General features: G+C 32.7%; 4 protein-coding genes and 1 long non-coding RNA gene across 6 annotated transcripts; 3 read left to right on the top strand and 2 right to left on the bottom strand.

Annotated features, from left to right (window-relative positions):
* Positions 1-514: 514 nt before the first annotated feature.
* On the top strand, positions 515-1286 carry LOC25483297 (uncharacterized). The gene has a single exon (XM_013611971.3). It carries the CDS (start codon positions 599-601, stop codon positions 1091-1093), a length of 495 nt encoding a protein of 164 aa, XP_013467425.1. The 5' UTR covers positions 515-598; the 3' UTR covers positions 1094-1286.
* Positions 1287-6603: 5317 nt separating this feature from the next.
* On the top strand, positions 6604-8011 carry LOC25483294 (uncharacterized protein At3g28850). The gene has a single exon (XM_013611968.3). It carries the CDS (start codon positions 6828-6830, stop codon positions 7923-7925), a length of 1098 nt encoding a protein of 365 aa, XP_013467422.1. The 5' UTR covers positions 6604-6827; the 3' UTR covers positions 7926-8011.
* A 1361-nt stretch (positions 8012-9372) lies between these two features.
* On the bottom strand, positions 9373-11443 carry LOC25483293 (uncharacterized). Of its 2 annotated transcripts, none has more exons than XR_003010279.2 (7): positions 11282-11443; positions 11099-11194; positions 10548-10720; positions 10359-10460; positions 9795-10268; positions 9606-9707; positions 9373-9429 (listed from the first exon to the last, which is right to left on the bottom strand). It is a non-coding gene; the product is annotated as an uncharacterized lncRNA (long non-coding RNA). The 2 variants fall into 2 exon arrangements; XR_003010281.2 differs by having other exon boundaries at positions 9795-9967.
* A 2740-nt stretch (positions 11444-14183) lies between these two features.
* LOC120580850 (uncharacterized) lies at positions 14184-15121 on the top strand. The gene has a single exon (XM_039835021.1). It carries the CDS (start codon positions 14499-14501, stop codon positions 14964-14966), a length of 468 nt encoding a protein of 155 aa, XP_039690955.1. The 5' UTR covers positions 14184-14498; the 3' UTR covers positions 14967-15121.
* A 488-nt stretch (positions 15122-15609) lies between these two features.
* LOC25483291 (3-oxoacyl-[acyl-carrier-protein] reductase FabG) lies at positions 15610-18908 on the bottom strand. The gene is made up of 2 exons (XM_013611965.3): positions 18298-18908; positions 15610-16168 (listed from the first exon to the last, which is right to left on the bottom strand). Exons 1-2 carry the CDS (start codon positions 18862-18864, stop codon positions 15890-15892), a joined length of 846 nt encoding a protein of 281 aa, XP_013467419.1. The 5' UTR covers positions 18865-18908; the 3' UTR covers positions 15610-15889.
* Between the last annotated feature and the right edge of the window lie 580 nt (positions 18909-19488).

Here is a 19488-nt window from a genome sequence, read left to right as displayed (position 1 = left end):
GCGATTCGGTGTCACTAACTTTTTTTTATTGAAACTATGTTAGCTTAGCACTATTAAATTTTCTAGCACAATCAAAATAAATATGTAACATATTAATCCTATCCAAGAAAAGAAAGAAAGAAAAAAAAAGTAAAGAAGCCCATGTTAAAAAATCGGTTATATATGTTTGGTGATGATGTGCTCAGTTTTACTATGAGTGTCTTTTGGACATATGCATATATTATTGCTTTACATGCAAGAGAAAAAAACTGTCATGAAATTAATTAATTTTTTTTTTTGAAGGACATGAAATTATTCATGAATCATTCAACTTATTTAATATAATTGCTTTATTGTTTGTCCACATTTATTTAATCTAAATGAGTTGTCAAACTCAAATAAATTCTAATATTTTAATTTTAATTTTAATTCTTTATAATAACAATTGTTTTGCCTGGTCCATTATTTGTTAACACTTGGTCATCACGCATAACTATTAATATATATAATCACATAGTTATTAATATAAGCACCAACCTCATAGTTATTAATATATAATCACAAATCCATTCATCTATTTCTCATCAATCTCTTTAGCCCACAATCCAATTCAACAAAAATGAAGAGAGAGGGTAAGCAACATGGTATGGTGAGGACATATCGGATTCTTCCTAACCCGACACCCGGTACACGATTCATCACCCGGTTCGATTCCCCTCCAACTGCTGGACTCTTCACAAAAGTCCCCTCCAAGCCCACCAATCATTCCAAATTCACCGGCAAATGCGGCACACCACAGTGCTTCGGATGTCGCCTCCATCCGGTCTCCAAGTCAAAGAACAAATCCAAAGGTAATCACAAGCATTTTAGGGTCATGGATCAACCTAATTCGAATCTTATTGGGTTGTCCGCGACCGAAACTTTAAACAATCTTTCTGATTTCTACATGGATGATGATGATGATGATGAGGTGGAAAATGTAAGCGTTGACAATGATTATTATGTCAATCATTCATCCACCATAGATGAAACAGTTGGGTTTCGGTTGATTATAGAACAAGTTAAAGAAGAAAAATATGAAGACGATTGGTGTTTGGTAGAATGTTGTTCTTGATTTGATGATATTGTTTGTCGTTGCTTGCAACTGTTTCAAAGAGTGAAGGTTACCATTATTCGTTTGGGTTTGAAATTTTTATTGTTGCCAATAAAAGAAGAAATATGTAAAATTATTGTTCTTGCTTTATCCGCTTGCCAATATTATGGATAAGAAATTGGAATTTAATCATAATAATTGTTGCTGTGGAAATAACATTATGTTTTCAAATAAATTATCTAAGAGTAGTGCTAACAATACTCTCTTTTGAACACAACCACAACACACAACTTCAATAACTAAAAAATTAATTTAAAATCAATGTCACACTTTAACAACCACAAAGTGTCACTTAATTATTTTCTTAATCATCTGTGGTTTTCCTTTAATTTGCTTATATTATTATCACAAAAATGTTACATTCTTCTTCAACCTCTTTTTATTGAGGGTATAACACACGTCTAGTACATATGTGAGTTTTCTTTATTATTACGAAAATAATATTTTGATTAATTTGTTGACATGAAAAGCTACAATAAATCAATGAAGGTTGATTTAATTGTTACAAAATTAATTCATACCCCGACAAAAATGTGTGTTTACCTTTTGTTGTTGGTTTGATAACCTCTTAAACGTAAGCATTTTACGAGTTTTAAAATCTGCTTACAAAATCCAATTCATCTCAACTTTTTCTTAATAAAGAAAGCTACACTCACACCCTGGGAAGGAGATTTCCCGCTGTAACAGCAGATGTTGTAAGGCATGTAAGCCGTCCGATTAAAAATACTAGTGGTTGAGATTAAACTGTGTGAAAACTGGCAGAACAATCTAAACCGTTCTGAATCTCCCCTTAACAATTGTGATCTCAGGCCTTTTTTTTGAAATTTGAAAAGAGTTATGATTGAAAAAAAGAAAGAAAAGATCAAACAACAACTTTAGCTGCACAGACCGCACGAGAATAAAGGACTTGTGTGACTTGTGGTCCTCCACATTGAACAAACATCTGTTTCATTCTGTTTGCGAGGGCATGCACTAAATTATTAGGCTTTATAGCTACCCACTTGTGCATGTAGCATCAACATAGGTATGTACTGTTTCTTTCCCTTTTAGATGTGTTTTAGTTTATTTTAATTATTGTGCTTAAATTCTTACATGGGAACGGCAAACCGTAGAGCATCCACATCCATGCAACTCAAATGGGTGGTATAGATGGGATCCACATAATATATTATATTACTTTACACTTTTTAATTATTTAAACCACTCAACTATATTTTCTAAATATCCATACCACTCCTCTAAAACTCTAAAATAGGTCACACTTATCTTACAACTACAATATACTTTAAATTATATTTTACATTAATATATAAAATGTGTAATGAAAATATATAAAATGTATCACACAATATACTCAAAATGAATCAAAATATCTAAATAATAAATAAAATTAAATGAAAATTATACGAAAATATATTAAATAATGTACTAGACACAAATAAGTTATAAGAAAATAGATTAATTAAATTATTAAACGTTGAAATAAACTACTACCTCAAAATATACTAAATTTTAAAATAATTTTTAGTTGCGGTTATTCTCATGCCCAGAACGTTCCCATATATGTTCTATCAAATCTTGTTGAAGGTGTCGATGAATTTGCTTATCTTGAACATGGTATCTTCTACGTAGGAACTCGCGAAAATCAATATTAGAATCATCTGATGGTGCAATTGGGTCATTGCCAAGATGATCATAAGAATAATCAAAATTGCCACCATATGTAGCACACTCATCTTCAACAATCATGTTGTGTAATATGATGCACGTATCCATTATAATATACATAATAATATCAATTATGTCCATATTTATCTCTAATCATGCCACACAAATATTCATAATCTTTTAGTTGTCTTGCATTCATATTTGATGTATCCTTTAAAAAAATTGTAAATCATCGATCTTCGACCTTTCCCTATCATTTTCGGTTCTTTGCAACTCTGCATCAACCCTTTTCCTCTCTATCTCGACCTTTTCACTCTCAATATGTGCATAATCATGTGCAAACACGGATACTAGTTCAAACTTTTTGTCGAAGTCATATTTCAAAGTATCAAATTTGGTAGTAGACGTTTCTTTAAGCTTTTCTTTTTCCTTCCTTTTAGCCGCCTTTTGACTGATTGGACGCTTCGGCGGATTGTATTCGCTTGTTGGTGTTGGTGGGTTAGTAGACGGCAAATATGCTCCAGAAGTTGAATTATTTGTTCTTTTTGAAGAAGGTTCTAATGAACCTGCACTCCATTTGGGTTCATCCTTCATTAATCTCCACGCACCCTCAAATGTGAATTTTCTACACATGTCGTGGTGAAAAATATCATGTGCAGCCAAAATAATGTCGCTCTCGGAGCTACCACTTTTTTTCAAACCAACGGCTTGTTTGTAGCACCCAACAAACTTATTACCAGAAGGATTGATCATTTTGTGCCATCGACCATTTAGTGCCATGAAATTCCTCTCTGGACAATTTTTGTCGTGGTGCTTGTTATAAGCTTCACTAATCCTCTTCCAAAAACAATCTCCTTTTTGATCAACTCCAACAATCGAGTCCTTTGAAATGTTGAACCATGATTGAATGAGAAGTTAATCCTCATTTGGTTGGAATCTTATTTTCGGCGTTTTTACAACCGGTGCAAATCCAATTTCTTCATCAAGATTTATAGTTTCCAAGCCACCTTGAGTGCAAGATTTTGGTGTTGAAGTCTCTTGATCATTTGATTGCACACCACCATTACCAATATGAACCTCATGAGACATAGTGGGGTTAGTTGATTGAGATGAAAATTATTGAGATTGATGTTGGTAAGGTGAAGTATGATATGGGTAATTTCCAAAGGGTAGATTATTTTGTGGAATTGGAATAAAAGGAGAATTTAAAAATTTTTGATTATAATATGGATTTGGGTTATGAGATGTACTTTCAAAATATGAGGTGTTTTGTTGATTTGGGTTACAAAGAGGATTACCACCATTTTATATATAATTGGACCAAAATTCTTGATTGTTGGGGTTCATTTTCAAAAGAAATGTGTAGTTTTTTTTTTTACCATGGAATAGGATAAATAATTAAATATATATGTTAAAAAAATTAGCCGTTGCATGAGTGAAAAAATATATATTACCGTTGCATGAGTTAAATATGTATGAAGAGAAATGTATAGTTTGTTGGCTTGAATAAATGTATATTACCGTTGGGCTTCTCTTCAATAATATAAATATTAATTAAAAGAAAAAAAAACTCAAAAGTAATACAAAATGTGCACAAAATCAACAATTGCAGGAAAAGGAAGGTAGTAATCCATTATTACCATGGATAGTTTAACTACTCAATTTCAATGCCAATTATCCATGATCTTATGACACAAAAGCATTGGGCAGTGTGATACCACCCATATGGTAGTAAAAGATATATATTTTTTTTAATAATGTGTATATTTTTTTACATATATTGCTATATCTCGCAAAACAATTTATCCCGACGGCGACTAATTTACAACCATATAATTTTGCGAGGAGGGATATATTGACTCCAAGAGTAACTCAAAAGAGTTACTCCAAATCTTAACCCTTGTCTTAAAAATAATTAATGAATAAGATTAATTACTACTAATTTTTAGGTGTGGTTAAATCAGGAGAATTGCATAACATCGGTGCAGTTAAAGTTAATTCATCCCTTCCCTTTCAACCTGTTGAGTTTCGTGGCAATGGCACACACACATTTGCCTAATAACTCCATTGATCTTTTTTTTTTTTAGAGATACCAACACCATTGATTTTAAAATTTCAAAATTTTAAATTTTAATTTTCAATATCATTTTATTCTTCTCAAATGGAAATATTCATTCTTTTTAGGTTTTATTTTGATCCATTCATGTATTGATGCAACTCCACCATTTATCACTGTCATGTAGTGGTGTGGAAAACAATCGGTGCATTGAAACCAATTCAATATTTGAACGAAACATTCTAAAGAAGCCTACACCAATTTATGAAGAAAAGAAACTGTTTGAAAGTCGTTGATTGCAAATTAGTGGATTTATGATGTGTTCGATTATTCATAATGAAATTTTTTATGAAACCAATTTCTTATACATAATGATTTGTAGCAGTGATAAAATAGTGGAACGGTTCTGATTCTTTTAGATTGAAGGCACACATGTTTGTATCAAAATCAATCTTTCCATGTTATTTGTCGTCGGAATCAGGAAGAAGATGTGAAAAGAACATACCATAGGGATTATTAAAAATCAATTTTAGCCATTAATTATTATTAAGATGAAGGGTTTAGATTTGGAGTAAGTCTTTAGACTTACTCTTGGAGTCAATATATCCCTCCCCTAATTTTTTTACATATATTGCTATATTCTATTTGATGTCATTTTCTCTTAATATTGTCCTTCAGAGAATTTAAACTTATACCTTTAGAATTATAAGATTAAACTCTTAATATTAAAGTTTGAGTTAAGTCTTACTACTCCTACATAATTGCATCCCTCATTTATAAATTAATTTCCAAGTGTAAACAAGATCGTTTGTATTCAATCAACGATAACCATACAAGAGGTTCGTTGGTGTGGCGGTGCTATGATAGCTTCCGATGGTGGTAATGCTCCAGTGTGGGTACAATGACATTACAAGAACAAGAGATAACATAGTGAAGACTCTCTAGAAGAGTTGATAAAAGTGGTTAATAATGAATCTCCGTTGAAAGGGCGCACAATTGTCCTTATACAGGGGTGCTCGATCATATATGTATCCGCAAAATCTGGAGGAACATTGAAGTTAGTTGGAGATCGTACCAAGAACTCTGATTGTCAGAGTGTCAAAGCTGCAATGTCTATTTGGTTCATGGGTCCATGGGTCCGTTACAAAACCGACTTGTAATAAAAGAAATGTTTTTCTTATAAATTCTTATCAAGGGTCGTATCTATTCAACGTGGATTTGTGTTTTTTTTTTAATATTATGTTATTGTCATGTATCAATCAGGTCTATTGGCAAAAACATACCTTTTTTTTTTTTTTTTACATATAAGGGAGATAATGAATTTTTTAAAATGATTATTGTTTAATGTTCAATATAATCACGTGCTCTCTTTTTGAAAAGTCAAATGTATTTTGTGTTTTACACAAATAAAACATAACACAAGAGAAGATAGCTAAAAATATGCTTAGTCGTCATCGCTAATAGGAAAAGGATAATGTTTCATAGACACTCTTTTCTCATACACACATTGTACCACTCTCATGTGAGAGTGTGTGAGAGACACAAAATGTAAGTTTTTTATGTGTGGAAACCACATGGACACATGTCACACTTGTATGTGGATGTACAAGTGGTATATGTCATCTAAGGTGGTTTATGTATCCCTGTCCATCGAAAAATTCATGCATATCAAATGTAACAGAAATCTTACAAATTCCAACTGACTATTTTACCCACAGTTCCTAGTCTTCCATTAATTTCTCCCTCATAATTATCAATTTAAGAAAAATTCATATTTGTCCTAAACTAATAACGATTTTTATGGATCTATCTTTTCATACACCATTCATCACACCCTTCCCAAACCTACCTCAATGTTGAAACATCACTTTCACCCGACACTACTCGATTTCTTCTTTTATGTCTTCCTAACAAGACAACCACATACACACACAAATTCCACCAATTTCTTCAATTTGAACACATTCATTCATGGGTTGTCCAGTCTCAAAAAACCTTACCATAGTTGTTAAAAATTCCGAGGACAACCATTCTAATTCTTCACAAGTTTCAAAAGCTATGTCTCTCCCAATGCCTCTTGTGCATCACCCTCCAACAAGAAAAGGTGATACTCATCACCTTGTTTCCCTCACCTCCACCACCTATGGTTCCCTTCTCATGATTAACCAAAACGATTATGATGACGAACCCTCAAAACTGAACGAAACACAGCGAGAAGAATCATTGTCACCTGACTCAGTCATCAACGCTTGGGAACTCATGGATGGCCTTGATGATGTTGACGATGAACCAAATTTTGACACTCCAATGGAGAAGAACATTTCTTCTTCTTCTTCTTCTTCACCATCATCATTGAACAAGAAGCCACTTTGGCAACATTTATCCGAGGAAGCTTTGCTTGCTAAATTGGACTCAAATGTTGTTTCGAGTTACAAGAGAGCATTGTTATCAAGAAAACATGGAAGAAACAACCATCTATCAAGGTCAGCGGAATCTAGTAGCGGTAGTAGCAGCAGCAGTAGTAGTAGTAATAGCCCTTTGAGTTGTAGTCTTTCTTCAATTTCTAGAAATTTGTGCTGTTTACCTGGTGCTGAAGACAGAATAGTGTTTTACTTTACAAGTTTAAGGGGTATTCGCAAGACCTATGAAGATTGTTGTTCCGTTAGAATGATATTGAAGGGATTCAGAGTTAGAGTAGATGAAAGGGACATTTCAATGGACTCATCTTATAGGAAGGAATTGCAGAATGCACTTGGAGACAAAATGGTGACATTACCACATGTTTTTATCAGAGGAAAACATGTGGGAAATGCTGAGGAAATCAGGTTGCTACATGAGTCTGGTGAATTGGAAAATCTGTTGAAAGGTTTTCCTATTAAGGATTCTGGGTTTGTGTGTGAAAGATGTGGAGATGCAAGGTTTGTTCCTTGCTCAAAATGCAATGGTAGTAGAAGAGTGTTTGAAGAGGAAAAAGGGAAATTGAGAAGATACAATGATGCATCATTAGAAAAAAGATGCATTGATTGTAATGAAAATGGCTTGATAAGATGCCCAACTTGCTGCTCATGAGTCATGACTATATTTTTGTTTCCTAATGGCAATTATAATGTCTTTATTTTATATACTGTTGTTTATTTATGTCTTAATTGCATGTTTAATCCTTTATGTTTATTTTAGTTTTCAAGTTGGTTCCTTGTGTTTTAAAAGTTTTATTTTGGTCCCTCACATTTTAAAAGTTTTAAGTTGATCCAAAACGTTACTTACATTGTAATAAGTTAATCTCTTCCACGACATGATATTGAATTTAATAAAACAAAAAAAAATTAAAAAAAAATTAAAATTGATTTTCTAAATAAGTTAAATTTCATCACCCATATAGTCGACCCGAATCTTTAAACGTTAAATGACTGAAGGGACTAACTTATTCCAATGTGAGTAACGTTTTGGATCAACTTGAAACTTTTAAAACTTAAGGGACCAACTTAAAACTTTTAAAACATAAAGGAACAACTTAAAAACTAAAATAAACATATGGGATCAAACATGCAATTAAGCCTTGTTTATATACATATGCTTGGAGAATGTTACCCAAGTTTTTTTTTATTTAACTGTGCTAATCGTTAAATGTTTGAATGCTCAGAAATCATGTTTTTTTTTATTTTTTACAAAAGAAATCATGTTTGTTAGTAATAGTGAGTTAGATGTTGTTTTTATAAATAGAAATCAATTTTTTAGGTTCAGAAATTGATTTACATGAATAAAATTAATTTTCCTATCTTTGGAAATTGATTTATATCATGTTGTACTAGACAATCTTATTTTTAATGAAAATAAATAAATTTTATTAGAGAATGATTTCATCACTTTTTGTGCAAGATGAATCTGAATTTAAATTTAAAAATCATAGGGTAAATTACACTAAATTCCATTGAGGTTTTAGTTAAATAGCACAAACACCTCCTCTAGTTTTAAACTAAATACAAACCTCCCTTATTTTATTATTAAATTAACAAACATCACCCTTCCACTTTAACACTGTTTAATAACTTTGTAATTTTTCTTTTACCATGAAGTCCTCCATATGTTGATTTTTTTTTTTTACCCAGACTGCACTTTAAATTCTGTTTTCTTCTATTCTTCATGGTCCTATATCAAGTTTATTTCAACGTGAATTTTAATTTGAAGTTGTTTATTATATGAATTTTGTAAATATGTAGTTCAATTAAAAAGATGAATCTGTACATTTTGAAAGAAAATCCGACTCAAAAACTAAAGCATATGACAAAAAATATAAATTGCTCGATAACAATCTTTATTTAACTAACTGATTTATTTTGTTATGACAAATTGATTTATGAATCTACCAATTTAAAAAATAGGATAAATTGCATTTTTGGTCCCTTAACTATTTAGGTAGTATCACTTTGGTCTCTTAAATAAAATTTGATTTATTTTGGTCCTTTAACTTCTTTCTCTTACACATTTTGGTCATTTCCGTTAGTTTTAATTCAAAAATGTTAGGTTTTCTTCATCTTCTCCTCCTCTTTTTCATCTTCATATCATCTGCATCAACCTTCAACAACAAGAATCCCAGAAAAATTCCAAAAGAAAATGAAGAAAATCTAACATTTTTGAATTAAAAAATAGATATGTTAACTACTGCAAAATTTAGAAAAATAAATTTTTAGTACAAAAATAAAAGTAAAAATATTAAAAATCAACAAAAATGTAAGAAAGTTGTTGTGTTACCTTTGTTCCAGCTGAAGGGGTTTTTAACAAGACCCTTTGTTGTTGGCCGGAAATGACCATGTTCTGAAAAGGCATCTTGGCCAGCTGATGAGCAGCCAGGTCCTTGAAGAATTTAAGAAGAATGTAGTTAGTGTTTTGAAACAAAAATAGTTAGTAGATTGTGCAAAATTAACAAAGTTAGTTACATACCTCCATTTAACCAAAGTACAACTGGTTTTGAAGCAGGATGTACATCTGCCTCTAGAAAGTATTAGAAGATTGATCTACTTGGACTTGTTTCACCAACATTAACATAAACTGAATATTGTTTGAAACCGACCTTTGGCTATTTAGGTAAGTTGTTGATCCTGTCTGCTTCCAAACTTAAATTAAGATAAGTAGTGGTAATCAAAATTTAAAAAGAAAAAATAATAATTTATATTTGTATCATTTCAATATTATTCTTTTATTTTAAGATCTCTAACAATTGGTAATAATGTCTATATTAAATATATTTTTCAACACGCGCGCGTGCGTGCGTGCGCGCACATATTTACTTACATACGTATGTATGTACATACATACATATACATAAATATATTGAAGGGGTCACGTACTAACAAATTTGATTATATCGAAAAAGGTACACTCTCACAATGTCACAAAAATAGATCATGTTAGCTACTGCAAAATGTAGAAAAATAAATTTTTAGTACAAAAATAAATATAAAAGTATTAAAAATCAACAAAAATGTAAGAAAGTTGTTGTGTTACCTTTGCTCCAACTGAAGGGGTTTTTAACAAGACCCTTTGTTGTTGGCCGGATAGGAGCGTGTTCTGAAAAGACACCTTAGCCAACTGATGAGCAGCCAGGTCCTTGAATAATTTAAGAAGAATGTAGTTAGTGTTTTGAAACAAAAATAGTTAGTAGATTATGCAAAATTAATAGAGTTAGTTACATACCTCCATTTAACTAGAGTACAACTAGTTTTGAAGCAGGATCTACATCTGCCTCTACAAAGTAGTAGAAGATTGATCTACTTAGTCTTGTTTCACCAATCTTGACATAACCAGAATATTGTTTTAAACCGACCTTTGGCTGATTATGTAAGTTGTTGATCATGTGTGCTTCCAAACTTGAATTAAGACAAGTAGTGGTAATCAAAATTTAAAAAGAAAAAAATAATTATATTTGTATCATTTCAATATTATACTTTTATTTTAAGATCTCTAACAATTGGTAATAATGTCTATATTAAATATATTTGTCAACACGCGAGCATGCGTGCGCGCACATATATACTTACATACGTATGTATGTACATACATACATATACATAAATATATTGAAGGGGTCACGTACTAACAAAGTTGATTATATCGAAAAAGGTACACTCACACAATGTCACAAAAATAGATCGTGTTAGCAATTGCAAAATGTAGAAATATAAATTTTTAGTAGAAAAATAAAAATCTTAAAAATCAACAAAAATGTAAGAAAGTTGTTGTGTTACCTTCGCTCCAACTGAAGGGGTTTTTGACAAGACCCTTTGTTGTTGACCCTTTGTGTTCTGAAAAGGCACCTTGGCCAACTGATGAGATGTCAGGTCCTTGTAGAATTTAAGAAGAATGTAGTTAGTGTTTTGAAACAAAAATAGTTAGTAGATTGTGCAAAATTAACAGAGTTAGTTACATACCTTCGTTTAACCAGAGTACAACTGGTTTTGAAGCAGGATCTACATCTGCCTCTACAAAGTAGTAGAAGATTGATCTACTTAGACTTGTTTCACCAACTTTGACATAACTAGAATATTGTTTGAAACCGACCTTTGGCTGATTAGGTAAACTGTTGATCTAGTTTGCTTCCAAACTTGAATTAAGACAAGTAGTGGTAATCAAAATTTAAAAAGAAAAATAATAATTTATATTTGTATCATTTCAAAATTATTCTTTTAATTTAAGATCTCTAAGAATTGGTAATAAAGTCTATATTAAATATTATTTTCAACGCACATGTGTGCGTGCGCGCATATATATACTTACATACGTATGTATGTACATACATACATATACATAAATATATTGAAAGGGTCGCGTACTAACAAAGTTCATTATATCGAAAAAAGTACACTCTCACAATGTCACAAAAATAGATCATGTTAGCTACTGCAAAATGTAGAAAAATAAATTTTTAGTACAAAAACAAAAATATTAAAAATCAACAAAAATGTAAGAAAGTTGGTGTGTTACCTTTGCTCCAACTGAAGGGGTTTTTAACAAGACCATTTGTTGTTGGCCGGATAGGAGCGTGTTCTGAAAAGGCACCTTGGCCAACTGATGAGCAGCCAGGTCCTTGAAGAATTTAAGAAGAATGCCGTTAGTGTTTTGAAACAAAAATAGTTAGCAGATTGTGCAAAATTAACATAGTTGGTTACATACCTCCTTTTAACCAAAGTACAACTGATTTTGAAGCAGGATCTACATCTGCCTCTACAAAGTAGTAGAAGATTGATCTACTTAGACTTGTTTCACCAACTTTGACATAACCAGAATATTGTTTGAAACCGACCTTTGGCTGAGTAGGTAAACTGTTGATCTAGTTTGCTTCCAAACTTGAATTAAGACAAGTAGCGGTAATCAAAATTAAAAAAAAAAATATATATTTGTATCATTTCAATATTATTCTTTTATTTTAAGATCTCTCTAACAATTGGTAATAATGTCTATATTAAATATTATTTTCAACACACGCGCGTACGTGCGTGCGCACACATATATACTTTTATACGTATGTGTATACATACATACATATACATAAATATATTGAAGGGGTCACGTACTAACAAAGTTGATTATATCGAAAAAGGTACACTCTCACAATGTCACAAAAATAGATCATGTTAGCTACTGCAAAATGTAGAAAAATAAATTTTTAATGCAAAAATAAAAATATTAAAAATCAACAAAAATGTAAGAAAGTTATTGTTGCCGACTATTCCGAACAAGCTGCAAATATGACCGTTCAACACATTAGCCAAGAAGTGATTCTAGTACAATAATTAATATTGAGTTACGTCAAGCTGCACTGTAGAAATGATATGCATATGGAAATCGATTCTCTCCATTGACATGAAAGATAAGTAAAATTTGCACCATTGAATAAAAAAGAGATGAGATATAAAAAATGTGAGAAAAATGTTTAAAAGTGAGATGGAAAACATGAGAAAATAATTGGACACAATCTATTCCGTTTGCATATCTATACAAGTGTGTGTGTATGATAACACATTACTTCATCATGTTGTGAAAACCTTTTGCGCGGGAATAGTGATGCGTAAAAAGGATCTGTTCCCAAAAATCACAGCGCAAATGCGACTGTAAGGACTGCTACTCACTTACGGGACGTGATGCCGCATGTGAGGGCAGCCACCCATCGCCCGTACTGTCTTGTTCCATCACTTTGAGTTAGTTGAAAGTCCTTCTCAATCAGGCCATCTGAGTCATCCGCCGCATGTGAGGGCAGCCACCCACCGTGATGTGAGGCATAGCTATGATAGCAATGCTATTTCCCGCTATTGACAACATAGTTTAAAACCAACTTTGGTCATGACCCTCCTACCCCAAGTCTGAACCAAGTTAATTACATCACACAAGAATGAACCAGGTCCATATATAATTGAAGTATACTAAATCGGAATCTTGTGCTCAGGTGAGCTGAAAGACAGATAGTGTCATAGTTTTTGTCCCTAAAATAAATATTAGAGCTTTTGGTTTGTTCCAAGAATATGAATTCTTAATATGCTTTGGGGTTACAACATTGTATGATCTTCCACGTCAGAAAAAGAAAGGTGGTACTATGAAATTGTTGCAATTGATGTGAAATTTGAGCTATATAGAAAATTGATGGAACAATTAATTTTAGCTTGTAGAATTTTGAAGTCAAGGATGTGTCGATGCAATCGGGATTACACAAGATGTTGATTAGTACACAAGTATTGGTTGACGTTGATGAAAAGTGTGACACATTATGTCGGGATTGAAGAGCTCCCTATCAACATGGAAGTTGCACGATAAGTTTTTAGCTTGATTTTCGACATATGAAAAATTCTTAAGGTGATCAAGCTTCAAGTAAAGTATACTCTTGTGATGGAATATGATAATTCTTTTAAACTACGATTGTCACCGAAAACGATATAAAAAATTATTGGAGTGGTTTAGCTTTAAGTGACTATACTATTTATAGTAGAATGTGATCCTTCCGGACCTAAGATGGCTAGCTTGTGGGTAAAGATCCGTTATATGGTGGGATGAGATCATTGGGCACATTCGTTCATAAAACGAGATTAGTTTTGCTCGAAAATGTTTATACGAAATTTGCATGTGATAGTACCAGTTAAAAAATATATATTTATGTAGTTTATGTAAATGTAAAAAAAAAAAATAATAATAAAAAAAAAATTAGACCACAATCGAAATTTAAAATCATAGTGAGCCATAAATATACAATGCTAGCTCAAAAGTCTAGAATTGAATATTTAACGATAACATTGGGATCCTTTCTGTAGGCACGTAAGAGAAAAGCTCTCAAATTTCCTTCCAGAAATATCATCTGATCTGTACTTTTTTACTATAGATTAATAACCACTAGTCATCTTCTAATTTTAGATACAGAAAGTTTTCTTAAACATTGGAAAAACAGCTATATCTTCCACACAAGACCATACATCACGCAAGCTATTTGGTGTTCTGTTAATCTAATTTACTCAAAAAGTTTGTTGTTCTGAGTTGTAATCATTAGACCTAGCTATTTGAATTTAATTTCTACACCAAACATTGCATGACGTCTCAGAAAAAGTTTTTAATGTTAATTCAAGGGATTACATCATCACCTGAGGAACCTAAATTGATGCAAAGATGAATCATTTTGTTCTTCAACACAATTCTTATGCAACCCCAGAAATTAGTTTTAACCAGAAGGGTACATTCTTTTATCCCAAACCAATTCCAAGAAAGCAATTAGGATGGAAATTTTGCCAAGAAAATGAAGGGCATGATTCAAATGTAGGAACAGAGCTTCTAGATATCATTCAAAACAAGGAAGTTTCATCATCACCACCTTATTTTCTTGGCTCTCCTCCTGTTAGAGTTTCTAATCCTTTGGTTCAAGATGAGCAATTTACATGGGAGGAACACATTCCTCAATCAACACCTGTAGTTTCATCATCACCAGGTTTATCATCTCCTTCTTCTGCATCATCTGGTTTATCCTCTCCATCTTCACCGTTTCGGAAAGGTGGTTGTGTTAGAATGAAGTTTGGAGTTAAATCAGCTAAGGTTAGAGTTGTAGGATTTGATTGCCATGTTCCAGCTGTTGCTTATTGATCTTGATTCAAAGGAAGTGTACATAGAAGACAAATGCAATCAAAGGGTGAAGCAGTGGATCAACAAGAGATGACAAATTCCAGTTAATAAATTATATGTTGGTATCTAATATATATTTACATATTGTATATATCAAATTGTTTTGGATAGTGATGATCATCCAGTTTGCTTTTGTTCATACTTCATGTGTAATATATAAGGGATACAATACAACATGATGAAAAGAAACGGATGGAGGAATAAAAATTGTTCATAAATGTAGACATGATGCACATATGATTAATGCAATACCATTCTTTCATCTCACTTTAATTATTCTCTTGATCAAGTTGTTGGATGTGTGTATCTTTAATGGTTATATTTATGTGTAAAAAAAAATATGGTTAAATTTATGAAAAGAAGAAACTCACCCTAAACAAAACTATCAAGGGTTAATAAAGTTAGCTAATGGTTAATTCTTATTTACCTTTGTTTTTGGAAAGCAATAGTTCATTTTATTTCTACTTCTCTCCGATTTTGAATTTGAACATCTACAAAACATTCTCCCCTACTCGAATATGCAAACATTTTATAAGAGATTAAATTATCAACAAAAATAATTAGAGAGATTAAGATTAACTAGGAACACATGAAACAACACCAATTGGAGAAAAATGATCAAATTGAAAAAAGACACGATTTAGAGTTTCTCAATTGGTTGCATACGGTTTTCCATCTGATTTGATGGTATTCTGCAACAAGGGGTAATTATTCTAATCACTACATGATGTGTTTCACAATCAATAACTCTCTGAAGCAATGTTATATTAAGAGGTATTCTTCTATGATCACAAGATCAAATATATATTATATACTACTAGTACATGTAACAAAAAAAAAGATGATCAAAGTTATTCTTGGGGAGTGCACAATGTATACATTCTTTACAAAGAAGAATAAATCGGCACACCAGGTAAGGTTACTCCACAATCAACAATAAAATTGTTACCCGTGACATATTCAGAAGCATCATGAATTAGGTAACGAGCCAAAGATGTCAATCCAGGATCTGAAGCAACCAAACTTCTCAAAGGGTTTATTTTCGTGATCACATTATTCAGCCAAGCTTTTTCTACTAATTTTTCAGTGATTTCAGATTTGAAAATTCCAGGAGATATTGAATTCACTCTAATTTTGTGAGCACCCAATTCCAAAGCCATGACCTGTCAAACATCATTGGACAAAATGATTTTAATATGCCACTGTTTAATCATTATGAATATAATCAGCAAATGACACATTGAACATTTTACAGAGCTATAAGTTAATTGTTTTTTACTTTTGTCCAGGAATTAACATGTGAACTTCTGAACTCTAAACCATGTAATAATTAATAGATAATTTTTTTGATGGAACAATATTGAATGAGACTTTATTTACCTCCCAGTCTAACACTGAATTACTAGGCCTCTCTCTTTTCCTTAGGAACCGAAGGGTTAAGACCAAAAAACATTTAGAAGGGATTTAACACGTAAAATTGATTTACATAGTGTTCAACTCCTCCATTTCACAGTTGCTTCAAGTCATGCCAACATAAGATCATGAAAAATATATTTTTCTCCTTGGCTATTGATTATCATTTTGTTTTTTCTTGATTAATACAGCATTTACTAGCAACTAAAAGGGCTTATTTGGACATGTTGAGGGATGTCAAGTGCAGAAACTTAACGCAGCAGCAATTGACAAGTGCAGAAAAGGAGATGTCAAGTGAAGAAATTATAAAGAACCGAAAGTAATTGACAACAAATGTAAAGATGCAATGGCATTAAAATGCTAAAAGCAAATATGGAAGAATAAAAAGGGCACCGAATGAAGATGCAAAATGAAAATTTGCAAGATAAAAATTGCTAACACGAAAATGACATGGAAGATAAGCATGCAACAGTTGATTTAAAGTACCTTAATGTAAAAGTATACGAGAGTTTGTAGATTGATGAAAAGGACAATGATTATAATCGTCGATAAATGAACTTGGAAATACAAATTCCATGGAGTGACTTGATGAAAATCAGTCAATTTTAGCTTGTCTGAATGAATTGAAACCGGGCATCCTTAACACCTTGACAAGAAGCCTTATCTATAGATACTCCATGTAACTACCTATGTCATATTTGGATCTAAGATGTCGGCAGTAACTGCAGTCATCGATCTCAATTGTTGCATCATGATCGGACAGTTTATATTCCGACTTCACCAAATTAGATTTCAAATTAAACTCATAATCCCAACGGTCTGATCTTAATGCAACAACCAAGTTGAGAAAACTGTAGTGACTACAGTGCCGTCAAAGATCTCATCTGTTGAATCAAGATTGGATCATTTGTATTCAGACTTCACCAAATTAGATTCTAATTAAAAGTACAAATACAAATCGGCTGATCTTAATCCAACAATCAAGACGTGCAGACTACAGTGGCTGCAGGAAGTTTTGACATCTAATCCAAATCACTTATATTTCTAGATCTGTTAGATAACTTCCCAAACTTTCAGGTTCTAACATACATCATATAAGTGTCGGGGTCAAGGGAGGATTTGCACCAGTGGTCCGAGGAACAAACCACCAAGTGTAGATGACATTTCCGAGTTCAGATCTGCTCCATTTAGGGTGCTGTTCATTGAGATGTATGGATGCACAACATGCGGCAAAATAACATCCAAGGGATGATATTAAAAATTGAAAATTAAGCATTTTTTAATTAAAAAAGAAAGAAAAAATATAAAGGAAATTGTTCCCTCTTCCATCTTTTCCTGCAAACGCAAACACAGTTGGTTGACTTCGGCGGCGGTGTATACGATGGAGAAGCCTGCACGTTTTATGTAACAGACTGATGTGCAGATGAAGGTTGTGAAAACTTGCATTCGACTTCCTAAGTTTCTAACATTCTCCTCCCTTAAAATGTGAGTCCCCACGTTATTATGATACCCATCATGTGAAAGTCTCTTTAAGTATCAACAAGATTAGTAACAAAGAGGTTCAAAGAGCCAAAGTGCATAACAACATGGCTCCAAAACCCTAGGTTAGCACTAGCAGCAAACCCACCACAATCTTCAAGTTACTCGGCCGCCAAGCCATCAACTTTGACACCATTGGCTGGGGGGTTTGGGGGAGCCTAAAAGTAAATAAGACCTAAACAAAGAACATGTCACTGAATCTTCTCTCAAGTTCCTGAGACACTAAACTAAATATATGGGTCCAGCCTTTGTAAATATATGAACATCAAATTGCATAATTGTAAACGAAAAAAATAATTAAATCCTATGATAAGAAATGTAAAGAAAAATGATTGATCACCTTTGTAAGCATGTTGAGTCCAGCCTTTGAAGATGCATATGCAACAGCACCAGAGAGGTTTCCCCGATTTAAACCAGAAGTTGAAGAAATATTAATAATAGAACCTTTTCGGTGTGCATCACAAATACGTTTACATACATATTTTGAAACCAACCAAGAACCAGTTAAGTTAGTTTTAAAAACATGATTCCATTCATCTTCAGACAAATCCAAAGGAGATTTAACACTCCCTCTAACACCAGCATTGTTAATCAATGTATCAATATGCCCAAAGGCATCCCACGCCTTATGCACGGACTTGTCGATGGAAGCGCCGTCTGCGGAGACGTCGAGTTCAACGGCTACGGCGCGGAGGTTGAGGAGGTTTCCGTTTCCGTATAGATTGTTGATTTGATGGCAGAGGGAGTGGAGACGGTCGAGACGGCGAGCAGCGGCAACGATCCTGCAGCCGGCTTTAGCGAGATCGAGACAGAAGTCGTATCCGAGGCCGGAGGATGCGCCGGTTACTAACACCACTTTGTCGTCTAGCTTCTGCCATGGCTCTAGCTCTACCTCTTCTTTTCCCATTGCAATTGGATTTGAAAATAGATAGATACATAGTAAATGTTTAAGACAAAAGTCATTTTTTAACTTAAGTTAAGTTAACGATTTATTTTTTAATAACTTTTTTTCATCGCATTTTTAATGATTTGAATTAAGAAACTTTTCAAAAAATAGTTGCGAAGAGATTTTCAAATAAATAGGAGATAGTAGTTCTATATTTTTTATTGGGTTAAATATGTTTGTAGTTGTCCCCGTGAGCATAGCTCAGTTGGCAGGGACAATGTATGGTTATATGCAGGGGCCGGGGTTCGAACCCCGGACACCCCACATATTCACTTTAAAAGTGAATTTCTAGCCACTAGGCTACCTAACCAAAAAAAAAAATATGTTTGTAGTCTTTACATTTTGTGTCTCTTTGAAGAATAGTTCCTATATTTCATTGAATAGTTCCTTACAATGAATGTTTATAGTCGTTACATTTTGCACCTCTTTGAAGAATAGTTCCTATATTTCATTGGATGTAAGGACTATTCTTTATAGGGACAAAAAAACATACTATTTAACTTTAAAATAATTGCGACCCATTAACCGTCACATCAATATTTTGTTAGATAATTAACAACAAGGATTAATTTTGATAATAGAGAT

The sequence above is a fragment of the Medicago truncatula genome, chromosome 1 (genome assembly GCF_003473485.1).
Source record: "Medicago truncatula cultivar Jemalong A17 chromosome 1, MtrunA17r5.0-ANR, whole genome shotgun sequence".
NCBI classification, from domain to species: Eukaryota; Viridiplantae; Streptophyta; class Magnoliopsida; order Fabales; family Fabaceae; genus Medicago; species Medicago truncatula.
Note: the sequence above shows the minus strand (reverse complement) of the source record. Positions and strands in the feature narration are given on the sequence as shown.

What these genes read in the sequence shown, in the direction of transcription:
- LOC25483297 (XM_013611971.3), top strand. Translation starts at nt 599, where the DNA reads ATGAAGAGAGAGGGTAAGCAACATGGTATGGTGAGGACATATCGGATT.
- LOC25483294 (XM_013611968.3), top strand. Translation starts at nt 6,828, where the DNA reads ATGGGTTGTCCAGTCTCAAAAAACCTTACCATAGTTGTTAAAAATTCC.
- LOC120580850 (XM_039835021.1), top strand. Translation starts at nt 14,499, where the DNA reads ATGAATCATTTTGTTCTTCAACACAATTCTTATGCAACCCCAGAAATT.
- LOC25483291 (XM_013611965.3), bottom strand. Translation starts at nt 18,864, where the DNA reads ATGGGAAAAGAAGAGGTAGAGCTAGAGCCATGGCAGAAGCTAGACGAC. An exon ending in GACTCAACATGCTTACAAAG is followed by an intron (nt 16,169 to 18,297) that starts GTGATCAATCAT and finishes GATGTTTGACAG; the next exon opens with GTCATGGCTTTGGAATTGGG.